The sequence below is a fragment of the Poecilia latipinna genome, unplaced genomic scaffold, assembly GCF_001443285.1.
Source record: "Poecilia latipinna isolate Pla-1442-1.1 unplaced genomic scaffold, P_latipinna-1.0 Scaffold94, whole genome shotgun sequence".
Classification (NCBI taxonomy): Eukaryota; Metazoa; Chordata; class Actinopteri; order Cyprinodontiformes; family Poeciliidae; genus Poecilia; species Poecilia latipinna.
In genome coordinates this window covers 352,363-365,241 of record NW_015112710.1, presented here as the reverse complement: position 1 = coordinate 365,241, position 12,879 = coordinate 352,363, and the positions used below count along the sequence as shown (strand labels likewise).

The window sequence follows — 12,879 nt, the reverse complement described above, 5'->3', positions numbered from 1 at the left end:
TGTTAGATGTTGAAACCGTGGGACATTTTTTTAATAACCTAACTCTGTTTTAAGCTTCACGACAATTTGAACATTAACACAATGTTTTTTTTTTTTGTTTTTTTTTTTCCTTTCCCTTAAACTTCCAAATGCAGTGTAATCAAAGATAAACATCAGGGGCCATTTGAGGTCACTTTTTCACATGCCACCGTCGCACCCCCTCACATCCATCTCTCTTTCTCTCTCTCAGCAGGAAAAGTACAACATTCTGTAGGGCAACATTTATTATTGGGCTTCTGTGGGAACCGTGTGCGCCGCGCTTTCCAATGAGAACTCCTTCTCGCAGCGCCCTCTGCTGGATCAGCGATGCATTCCCCCCACCCCCCTCCCTCCTTCCTTTATAAAGTGCTGTGGATGCCTCGACACGCGTGCAGTCAGTGAAAAAGACGCGTTCGCTCCTTCCACAGGAGCGCACAGCTTTGAGAGGAACCCAGTGGAGGGAGAGAAGGGGAGAAAACAAGTCATCGGGTTGTAGCACTTTCAGACGAGTTCTTTCTACCTCCTTTAATGTGCTGGCATAGATAACAGATTTTTTTCTGTAAGGCACTTTGGGAACTGTTTGTGGGACAAACTGCCTGCAAGGGGGGCAAGAAAGGCGGCCAGACTGAGCCCATAATGCGGACACATCACGTCTCAGTAGTTTGTCGGTATGAACGCAGCGCAGCGGACCCCGAGAAGCAGCTTTCATGGATTCACTAGCTGACTGCATTTAATTTCTTTTTCATTTTTTCCCCGAATCTAAGGGAATTTTTTTTTCCTGACTTGTTCAGTAAAAGCAAAAGCAAAGGATTGTGGATTTTCCATCTTTTTGGGCGTCGAGGATATATATATATATATTTTTCATTTTCTATTGGGGGATGTGTATTACTTTTGGAATAAATTAGGATATTTATTCTTGTGTTTTCCTCAGTTAGACTTTGTCAAGAATCTGGAGAAAGGAATAAACCTTTGAAGAGCTGGAGATATTAGTCTAATTGGAGTCTTAACAATTTCAACATGAAGTCTGGCACATTGTGGATGTGCTTCTGCGTTTTTCTTGTGCTCTTAGGTAAGAAGTATGGCATTAAATGTTATTGGTCTTTTTCTGTTTTGAATTTCCTTAGTAAATCTCAAAAGCGTTATAGTTGTAAGAGATTACCGTCACTTTGATCAAACTAGAAGTATCTGCCAGTCCAAAGTTAATGTGCTTGTTGTGAGCCACGGAATTCTAATGGCAAAAGCTGATCGACTCAGTTATATAATGACTGATGTCAATTACAGCAACACATTACAAATACACGCAATTTGAAGCAGGTGAATGCTGAAGCAGCTCAACTTGAACTTTTTATCCCACAGAGATTCTGCGACGGACATAAGGAGGTTAAATATTCTTCTTATTTTAACAACGAACTGTTTCCTATGAATTCAAAGCAAAATATGCAAGAGTGTTTCATGCAATACGTTTTTATCTCACTGTTTACCACCTCTAATATATTTAGAATAAACACAATAGTTGTGTTTACCTATTAAAATCCTGTAACTGACGAATGACATTTTTTCTACTGAACTTTTATGTAACATTGGCTTTGCACCCAGGATCGATACAGCACACCCTTAGCTCTCGGTTGCTCAATTCACAATGTCATCACAAGGGGTCTCTCTTGTCATTTCACCAAAACTGTCTGCACTTCGTTTGCCTGTAAAGGTGGGTTCGCGTCCTGAGTCTTGTAAAAGTCAGACAGACTCTGCTCCTTCCGAGGATCACTGTGTTGGAAATGACAACAATTATTGAATTGTTGTCAGTTCAATAAATAACAGCAACAATGTTTTATATGAGATATTAATTAATTTCAGATATGACATGAATAGATAAAAAAAAAACGTTTCTGAGTTACGTTGTGAGATTTAAAAGCCTTGGAGAAGTTTAAATTTTCCTAATGTTTACATGAGGTGGGCATGGAAGTGCCTACCAGCACTGAGGTATATCGAATACATTTTTCTCTGCTAAGGGTTCAAAAGTGCTGATATATGTATATATATATATATATATATATGACAGTGGCCTGATTGTGACTGATCATCAGCCACAATCAGAATAACTCCCATATTGTTCACCTTTCTGCTTCAAATAAACCTTCTCCTCCATGTCTAGGTTCTTTAGAAGGCTCTTCGGCTGTTTTAGTGCCCATGGTGGCCAATGAATCCCAAGGATCTCCAGGCACCAGGTCTACACGTGAGGCTCAGTCACAGTGGGTAGACTGCATCCAGGCCAGTGAAATGTGCAGCCAGGATTCTCGCTGCAGCCCTCGGTACAGAGTGATGCGCCAGTGCCTCGTGGGCAAGGAGAAGGATGCCATGCTGGATAACAACCGGGACTGCAAGGCTGCCCTGGAAGTTCTGCACAATAGCTCTCTGTATGACTGCCGCTGCAAGAGGGCCATGAAGAATGAGCTGCAGTGCCTACAGAACTACTGGACCATTCATATGGGCCTCAATGAAGGTAGGGAGCAGATAGAGCAGATAGGATTAGTCACTTTAGAAAAATAGCCATATGCTCATTTTGGCATCATGATAAAACTAGCTGTTGTTTCTGTAAAGCTTTAACCTTCATCGGCTTGTTTCAAACAGTTTCGGTCTTTAGTGTCTCTCAGCTCGCCTCCTTCTATGCCCCCTCTGTGACTGGCTGTGAATTCAGCGAACCTCATCAGTCATCTTATAACTAAGGATGCTCTGAAGGGCTCTTCACGAGCCTGATGGTGAAATACTAAATAACATGCCCACGACAACACACGTGTTTGCTGGTGCAGTAAATTATCTGGGAGCATACACGTGTAATGCACTGTCATTAATAATATGCACATTTTTGCTTTATAGCATCCCAGAGCTCTCCGGCATCATTGTGTGTTCTGAGGAAAGTAAAGCATAATGTACTCTCTCACGTCCTCTTATTGTGCTACTCTGAACCCCCCTCACACCCCCAAATGAAAACCACATGTTTTGCAACTTTCCTCTGGTTCAAATATAATGGAGGTGTAATGGGATTACATTAGGTGGTCCAGTTATTGGTTTTTACCTAAAGTGTTCCTTTTTACCTTGTAATTAGGTTACGGTTGTAGAGCACAGGCGTCCCTATGTGTCCACTTAACCAGTACAGAGGATTGCACTCTGGAAACATTGTAACCTACTGTTTTTTATCCTGCTTCTCATTTAAGAGCAGATGGCAGCTTGAACCTCTGCCACTGTACGTATGCCGTCACCTTTTTAGGCACACCTTGCTAACACCAGGATTAATGCCCTTTTGCCCACATAACTTCCTTATTTCATACAGTTTTTGGAGATTTGTCAACTGCACATCCTTGATGAGAATCTCCTCTTCCCCTGCATCCTAAAGGCATGCTACTCCATTGAGGTTTGATAACTATGGAGGTTTGAGATGGCTTGAGCTTTGTGAGGGAGCCATCAGAGGACGGCTGTCGTACAGAGATGGAGACTGTCAGCACCATTACTCAGGCTGTGGCGTTTACTTGTGGTGTGTGTTGATGCTCAATTACTACTAAAACAATCCAAAGTGTGCCAAAAAGTATCCCCCACACTATTTCACCTACAGCTTGAACCTTTGATACAAGGAAGGACGGGTCCACATGTCCATGTTTTTCATGCCAAATTGTGATCTACAATCCCAGTGTTGCAGCTGAAACTGAGACTCATCAAACGAGGCAAGATCTTTTGATCTGTTTGTCCAATTTTGCTAAGTCAGTGGGACTTCGTGCCCTACGCCTATCTGACAAGAGTTGCACCTTAGTGTGGTCTTCTGCTGCTGTAGCCCATCTGTCTCATGCTTTGACCTGTAGTGCATTCAGAGATGTTGTTTTGCACACCTTGGTTTTAAAGAGTAGCTGCTTGTTCTCTGTTGCTTTTCTGTCATCTTAAATCAGTCTACTCAGTCTCCTCTGACCTCTGAGACATTTTTATCCAGATAACAGCTGGCCATTTGATATTTTCTCCTTTCTGGAGCCCCCTCTGCCATTGAGCAAGAATTTCTGAAAGCCCAGCCTGTCTGGCACCAAGAACCATGCCATGCCCAGAGCATCTTCACCACAGGAGAAGATGCTTTGGGCATCCTTAATGCCTGAATGCATTTAGTTTCTGCCAAGTGATTATGTGATTAAGATATTTGTATTAAGATGGAATAAAACCGGTGTATCTAATAAAGTGTCCAGTAAAAGAGTATATTTAGACACAGAAACTTAATATATGCAGACGTTCCCGCAAGGAAATCTGACAAAACTAGCTCTGTTAGAGAGGTTGATGAGTACAGCCTAAAAGACTGGTAACCCTGACTCAAGACTAGCATTTTTGTGATGCTTGTATGTGTGTGGCCTGAGTGTCTGTGAATGGTATCAAGTGACACTGTCAATTTGGATGACATAATGCACTCAGCTGTTTTGACATAAGGGGTAATGGTGGAAATGTCGCAGAGCCCCTGAGTGTTCTGGACTCATGTTTGGTGATCCGTGAAATGATTCACCACGCTGATTGCTCATAGCACCAGTTACACTTCGATAGACAGAGGACAGCAGCGGCTTCCTTGACGTAAGCGCAAAGCAAAGACAGTGACATGGATGCTCCCCAGGCTTTATGTCTTTCATATCTTTCGCCTCGTTTTTTTTACTCTGAGTAATGATCAGCAAGTCATTTCTCCAAACACTCTCCTTCGTTCCTCTAACATGTACGGCAGTAGTCGGGGTGCTTGTGCATGACTGTGTTGTGCAAGTCGTCCGGGCTGTCAAGCATCTTTATGTGCCGCACGCTCTTTTCTGCGGAAAACTCCTCTGCACTGGCCCATTTTGGTCGTGTCAGTCCTCAGAGATAAAACCCTCTTAAACGCATATGAAAAGCTGTTACAGTGCAGCTTACTCTAATCACAATCCATTGTGCAAACAAGCAGACTTGGGTTAGTGTACAACATCTATCTAAAGCCAACAGCAAAGAATGAATATCTGCAGATCATTGTAAAATGATATTTCCACCACTTCTGTGGAAAAAGACATGCTCAGATTTAATATGGATTCAAGATATATGCAGATATTGCAATGTGAGTTTGGTATTTATTCCTATTAGAAGATGACAAGTGTGCAAGATGGAAAAGTAGAAGTAGTGAAGCTTTAACAGGCAAAAACAAGAAGAAAAGCCTTTGTAATTTCTACTTCTGCTTTAGGATTTGTGCAAAAGACTTCCAGTCTCAACCTGTGGGTGCTTTGTAATGGCTTGTGTCAACGTTTGGACTCATGAACAAAGTGGAACTGATAAAACATGCAGCACTAAAAATGTAAATGCTGAAAGCCAGATGAACCAATAATATTAAGTCCTGCTCTCACACCTAATGTTTGATATCTCATCACACCAGGCTTTTGAACATGCTTGAAGTTGGCACTTAAAATGAGACATCAGTTACTTGAACTACTGACTAAAAAGCACATAAGCAGTTGTAAGGTTGTAATAAACTTTCACTGCATCACTGATCGGTCAGTTTCTGTAGAAAATGCAGATCCAATTTGGTTTGACTATGGGAGCATCTCAATAAATAAGAACATTGGTAAAAAGTTAATTTATTTTAGTAATTCAATTTAAAAAGAGGAACGTTATGTTATTTCTGTTCATTTGGATGATTATGGCTTTGAGCTAATAAAAATCAGAAATTCAGATCGGAAAAGTAGAACATGACATTCACCAAAAATGTTAATAATCTAATGAAATGGCAAAGTTGTGGCTTATGAAATCACATTGACTTGACAGCAGTCCAGCTGCAAGATCAACTTAAACCAGAGACTTAGATTTTAAATGAACTAGTTGTTAGTTGTCCAAAGTCTTATGATCAGAAAACCTAAAATGTTAATTTCTTTTGAAAAAGAAAAGCAAAGACTTTTACTGTCCAGTGTGAAGTTAACAAATCAATGCACCTGAAATATAATGCGTAACAATGTGACTGTGCATGCATCTGTCACATAATGACAGCAACTGGAAATATATTCAGGAGATAGACTTCAGCTTAGCAAGAGACAGTGGAGTTTTAATTTTGTATGGTCTTCACTCAGTATTCACTGCTGACATGTTGTAGATCAACTCACTGAAGTGCATGTTAGATTAGACAAAATGCGCTTTTGTTTGATGGACCAATTTTACCCCTTAAACTATGAAAGAAGCTGTTATCCTGTAACAAATTATTTATCGTGAAAGTTACAAGATGCGGAAATATGACTGATTTTTTATTTTTATTTTTTTCATTTCGAGAATGCCATAAGCATTCCTTTGTAATCCTGGGAACTCAGACTGTCATAGCGAGGCAAAGCATTTTTCATGTCTCAATGAAAAATTATTTTCTAAATATCATTCCAAGTCTTTAAGAAATTCAAAAGCACGACTTGTTCAGATTTGCTTTAATCCAGCTTACTTCAGCTGTTGATTTTTAAGCACATTCTCATACAGAGAAAATAATGATGTGTGAAGAGCAGAGTTCTTGTCTCTGCTAGATTTAATTTGACAACAAAAGAAAACATGAGACGGGGCAAAGCTTATCCATTAAACCTTTTTGTTAAATAAACTGCATGACATATAATTCTCACTGCTCTCAGTCTGATAACTGAAAATGTCACACATATTTAAAAGTAATTTGTCGTCTGCTTAGAGCCTTAAAAGTCAAGTATAGCCGCATTTAGTGGAAGTTGCCCTGGTGGAAAGGATCTAGAGCTTCAAATGACATTCATACTTTAATAGCAAACAAGATATTTCAGGTCCAACATGCAGAGTTTCAGATATTTTCATTAGCAAATTTGACACAAGGAACGTCCAGATTCAGGTTTTTCATTCTTGATATGTATTTGGGTCATTCGAGAATAGCCATTTGCTAATACTAATTCCTTTCTGCGACTTCATTAAATCAATCACGTTTGCATAAAATAAACACACTGCAATAAATCAGCATTACATGATCTACATTTTTATTTTGATTGTGTGGCACTTATCTCACTTCAGGACACATCAGTATCATTTGCCAGCAATATTCATTTTGTTGCAACCATAATTGTTGCAGGTCAGCCCTAGGCTATGTTTATATGAGACCTCTGCCTGGAAACTGAATACGCTGATTGGGAAAAACGCCCCACGTTTAGACGGCACTGCCAACACACCTCGAGTCACCTGTAGCTTTCATGCCAGGCCACTCGATGGTCCCGTGATTTTTAGCACGTCATCAAACGTGCATTCGTTTTGATCCTTTGCTTACACCTCACTTAAAAGTGGACTTCTGGGGAATTTGGCGCTTAGGCAACATTACCTAGGAGATCAGCTGGATTGCTCGGCAGAGAGTGTTCTTATGGAACAACTGCGACAACTGTGTCTTATTCGGTTCCAGAAATGAATTATGCTTTGAGCATGTCAGTAAAAAGAATGATTAGTGTTCCAGTGTTCTTGATCACTATTGTCTCCACAAAAGCAGCTGTCCATTGGCTTTAAAATATTCACTAAAGAGGCCGTTACTGCCAGTCTTTAAATCATTACTGTTGATGACCTGCTAATTGTGTTTTCTAACACAAAGTGTCGGCTGAATTCAACGTGGCGCCGCATTCACTCTTGATGGATAACGGGTGATTTCTGCTGTGAAGTGGCTGGTGTGAGGCAGTGGGGTCTATATAGCAGCTCCAAGCCAAGAAGTAATTAATAAGTGAGAAATATTGGCTTTTTGAGGGATATTATATTGGTGGCTGTATTTCATTTTCAATTGTGCCTCGGGTCTCATGTGAATATGGTCTTGTAGGTTTGCAACGGAATTGGCCGTTTAAACGATAAGCTCCCCACCTCCAACATGTGTTATTTTATAGTTGCTGCTCAGAAATACGAACCTGGGTCTCCAAGCAGGAATTGGATATCTTGCATGCAGGATCTTTCAGAGCAGCTTAATTAACTGGGCAAACTTTGACTGTTGAAATAAAAAGGAAAAAACCCTTTTGTGCTTGTATAAATCCCTTAGAATAAAGTCGAATTGATTTGAGTGAGTCTTTTGTTTTTGTTGACATCAGCACAGTAAAGATGTTGCTGGCCCGCTATGCCGAAGCAAGTTACATAAAATGGATAAAATGTTTTGAACGTTATTAGGAAGGGAAAATTTGTAAATGAGACAGTGAAGAAAAGCAACAAGACAGTGAAAGATGGGGGTTGTTAAATAAAAAAAAGGATAGAAATGACAGAGAGATGCAAGTAAAAGCAAAGAACATAAGAATGAAAAGAGTTTAAGAAATCTTTGGAGAAAATTACAGAAAAAAAAGTGAGATGGGGTTGCAAAAAGTGTGTCGTATTCCAGGGTGAAATCATCATTACTATGAGCAATGGTAGCAGTCACTGGTCATTACCTTAGCCATCCACTGTCATAAGCAGAACATTTTCCAGCCTGCCCTGCATGTTAGGGCACACAAGCTCAGCAGGGGGAACAGGCTCCTGCATGCTGAATATGTCCTCCGTGTTCCCCCCCCCTGTCCCTGCATCCCATCTGGTACACACCAGGTGAATATATCATCATATGGAGGAGGGACATGCCGATAGCCTCTGGATGTGATCAATAGGATCATTCAGACCGTTCCCCTCCATGTGCTTTTCATACCTGCTGCTTCGCCTTTCATTCTTCATCCCCAAAATGTGAGACGGATCGGCAAAATATTATGACAAAACCCCGTGCCATTTGTCCACGTAAATCTGTCTAATGATTTCCTATAATGTAAGGTGAACAGCTCAGGAAGGCACCCATTCAACACGCAGCTGGTGCAGCGTGTGACAGTGCAGCTGAAATGAGGGCCGACTAGTGGGGGTTTTAGATTAGCCTTTTAGAGTAGAGTGAGTTCTCAGGCACTCTATCAGAGGTGAGAAGAAGTGACGGGCTATTCTGCTCGCTGAATACCGTCATGATGTGGGCATTAAAGCTCATTCCTGGCAGAAAAGTGCATAGGGGGGGCTGAATGAATGCGGAATGACAACTACTGGGCCTGGTGGTCTTTCTGTCTTTCTTGCTCCCTGGAACTCTCTCAGTACTGGGTAAAAGTTTCTGTATGGAGTAATTTCAAATGCAAATGGGAGAGAATCCATTTGTCTTGTATAATAAATAGTTAATCTATAGATTAACAAATTAGAAAGTCACAGGTCAATAATAATTTTAAAGTAAAGAAACAGATTCATTGTACGCAGTAATATATCTTTCTGCTAATTTTGATCTTTATACGTTACAGTGAATGAAAAATTGAAACTGATGGCTTTGTCCCTCACTTTTTTTCTTTCATTTAACTTTTTGTTTTCGTGCTTGGAGATAGTTGATACTTGAACTTTATGGAGGAAACCTGCTGGACATTGGTCAAGTCAATAGTTTTTTACAATCCTTAGGCCACAATGTGAGCACAACATAACATTTTTGTATTAAAACTTTTTTTTTTTTTTGACTGATCCTATATAATCTGACAAACTGAAATTGGGTTCTATTCATCTGTAAGCCATAAACATCAAAGTTGAATAAAATCAATTTTGAAATCTATTATTTTATATTACATTTGTGTAATGTAATTGAAGTGAGTTATTAAAATGAATAATGGTGTTCTTATTTATTGAGATGTACCTGTGTTCGCATTTCTAATCATTCCTACAGTAAACATAAAGCAGTTATTTACAAACTACTGGTGAAATAGTTGTTAATTTGTATTCTCTATCAGCTCTGTCCCTGTAAGAGTAAATCTACAGCCAGTGGCTTTACACGTCAACTGGACATTTTTACATGACACCAAATATGCATCTAACTTAGTTAAAGCAACTGTGTGAATCCTAGTATTTACATACAGCCAAAGGTAAAGGCTGGAAATTTCAAAACTCATTTCTTGCTGTGTTTGCCCATCATGCCATGGAGGAGTGGAGTTGTGACTTGAAATACTATTTTGAGCTAATCCAATATTCTATTTGTAAGGTTTGAAATTGAGTTTAAAATGTCAATAACACTTCAGAAGCTGAGCCGTTACCTGGATTTGTGCCTCGTCTGTGTTCGGCTGTGTCCAATTCGGAAAAGAAAAAAGAAAAAAAGGAAAATAATACGTTTGCGGTGTCACACATCCTCATCTTTGCTTTGTTAAAAAGAACACACATAAGAAAAAAAGTGGAGATGCATCAGTACAAAGGATGTAATCATTCTGAGCCATCACAACACAGATGCAACATTAGCCACAAGTTGTTTGCATACGAGAGATGTACTTTTACTGCGCTGTGTTAAGAACCAAGACAGACATTAAAGCCGTCTACAATCCTTTTAAAAGCAACGGCAGAATAAATAAATTTACGTCAAAACAGGACACTGGAACACTAGTGTATGCTTTGGTTTTCAGTAGGTTTCATTACAGTAATGTCATCTTTACTGGTGATTTTGCAGATCATGCAAAATCTCTTTGTCACAATCCTGACCAACACAAGGAAAATCGATCACATCATACTAGAGTTTAGATTTTCTTTATAACCCAACTGAACACAAAACCGCAGTCACATCAGGCCAAAATCATATGCTTGATGGTCGGCTACAAACAGGCTACAATACATACAGCACAGACATAAAACTGTGTTAATTTACGTACTATTGTTTAAATAGAGGAGTGGGAAATTTATGCTGTTGAGAAAGTAGAGTTCAGAGGTTAATTAGACTGTCACAAGCGCTGCACACTGCACAACTAATGCCACTAGTCCCGCCCTGCTCCGCTCCTATCAATCACACATCCCATAAGGTTTGCACTTGACTCACCCTGCGATTACATGTGATACAATTAAGCTGAAACTTGTTAAACAAAAACTTAAAATGGGAGAAGTTACACTAATGACTCCAGCAGAGTGTAAAGTCAGAGGTCTGGAAGTACTTTAAACTGGTTGCAGTTTAAAACAATATGTCAGGTTGACTTCAGGCTCAGGCCTCTAATTAGAGTGAATAGTTGGGTTGGATTGGGCTCAGACACAGTGTCTATGGGCTAAGGTCGGCCGTGTCGGGTGGATCTTTTAGGGCCGATCTAATCTCTAAGACACCAGCTCTTAAATGAATACACTGGTTACCAGTTTCTCACAGGATACATTTTACTTTTTTTTGTCTAAGCAATTCAACCCAAAGAAAAACCCATATTTCTGTAAAAAAAAAAAAAAAGCAGCACTTCAAGCAAAGCAAAGCAAAGTCCTCAGAACATCCAATCAAGTCTAATGAGATTTACTCTGACATGATGCCACAGCATGATTCTAGAGAGACACTATATACAATATGTAAACTGCTATACAAGGAAAAATAGGACACTGGATTTGTTTTGGCAGTGTGAAGGGTATATATTCTGCTTCATCCCTTCCTCCTATGGAGTCGTCTGACCACAGTATGGTGTGTCTCTAGCTCACAAAGCAGATACTTTTTAAAAGAAAAAAAACACACAGACCCATACTGCTAAGATCTGGAAGGAGGACAGACAGCATTATGGCACTGCAGGGATGCTTCAACTGGACCATATGAGGGAAGTTTTTTTAAGTGCTCGGACATAAACAAACAAACTGAAAAGATATCGGACCATATCAAGTTCTGTGGGGACTTAATTCTGTCCGCCCAGACATTTGAGAAGCGTCCTGAAAACAAACAATGGGTATAAAAAACTCAAACTGAAATTCCTTTTAAATGAAAAGGAACAATGCCTTATAAAGTTAGTAAAACTAACATCCAACACCGGCATGACTAGTGAGGAGAAGGACCTACATCTCAAAGTCACATCCTGTTTGGCAGAGCTGGTTGCTTGAAGACCGCACAGATGAACAGTTTTTTATTTATTTTCTTTTTTTCAGCAGTCTCCTAAGCAAAGCATTTGGCGTGGGAGAGAATAAAATAACCAGTCAGAATGCTATGGTAAAGTTTAAATATGCTCTGCTGCTTCTTAACCTAAACAAAACCCTCTTCTTTGTTTACTCGAGACTAAATAAGGAACAATATGACAACCTGCCCAAAGAAATCTACAACAAACACTGGCTTCTGAAATGTGGCTAGATATTGCTTGCATAATTTCTTCAATTTGATAGTTCTGAGACACCATCAGAGAGCACTGTGCTGAAGTAAAAGATTATTTTGTCTCGGGCACATGGTGCAGGATGGCACTGCATTGCTTTGCTTGGCCCGGGTCTGCTCTGCCGTCACGCAACACACAATTAGAAAAAGGTTTCAAAGCGGTGTGCTGTGCATCAAAACCTGTCACTGAGCAAAGCGCAGAAACTGCCACCTGGTGAGGTCTTACCAAATCAGCGGCGTTGCTTAGAGACAAATGATTCAGTTTCATCTCATCTTATAGAAGTTAAGTCTAAATTAACTAAGACTTAATGACTTAATGTCACAGCAATACGCAATGATGGAGTATGTCGCCAGAAGATATGCTTCTCACTTTCAATTAAAGTACCTAAACCTGCTAAATAGATTTGTCGGTCTACACTCCATGGTGCGACACCCCGCTGTCATCATACATGTTTCTGATGAAGCTGATTAAAGTTTAGTAAACTGCTCTGGCTTTCCTGCTGTGTCAGACTGGAGGGGTGAAAGGTTGAAGGATTTAGCTCAAGTGACTAAGGAGAGGGGAATCTGGACCTCTTTGCTTAGGCTTCTGTCTCTGCGACGCAACCCTGGATAAACAGAAGCCATGGTGGATGGATGGATATTGCAGAGAGGGTTTCTCTAAAACCCTGGAATAAAAAGGCATTTTCTCTGTGTTCATTTTTTTTTTTTTTTTTTTTTTTTTTTAAAATCTTTTCTAAAATAAAATTCCCCCTCCTTGTTTCAAAGGG

General features: G+C 39.9%; 1 protein-coding gene across 1 annotated transcript in view; it reads left to right on the top strand.

Annotated features, from left to right (window-relative positions):
- Window positions 1–388: 388 nt before the first annotated feature.
- LOC106941774 (GDNF family receptor alpha-2-like) overlaps window positions 389–12,879 on the top strand; it is a 71,724-nt gene continuing 59,233 nt past the window's right edge. The window contains exons 1-2 of the mRNA XM_015024891.1: window positions 389–1,087; window positions 2,171–2,518. Of these exons, the coding sequence (XP_014880377.1) occupies window positions 1,036–1,087; window positions 2,171–2,518 (400 nt within the window). The 5' untranslated portion in view covers window positions 389–1,035. The remainder of the gene's footprint in view (window positions 1,088–2,170; window positions 2,519–12,879) is intronic.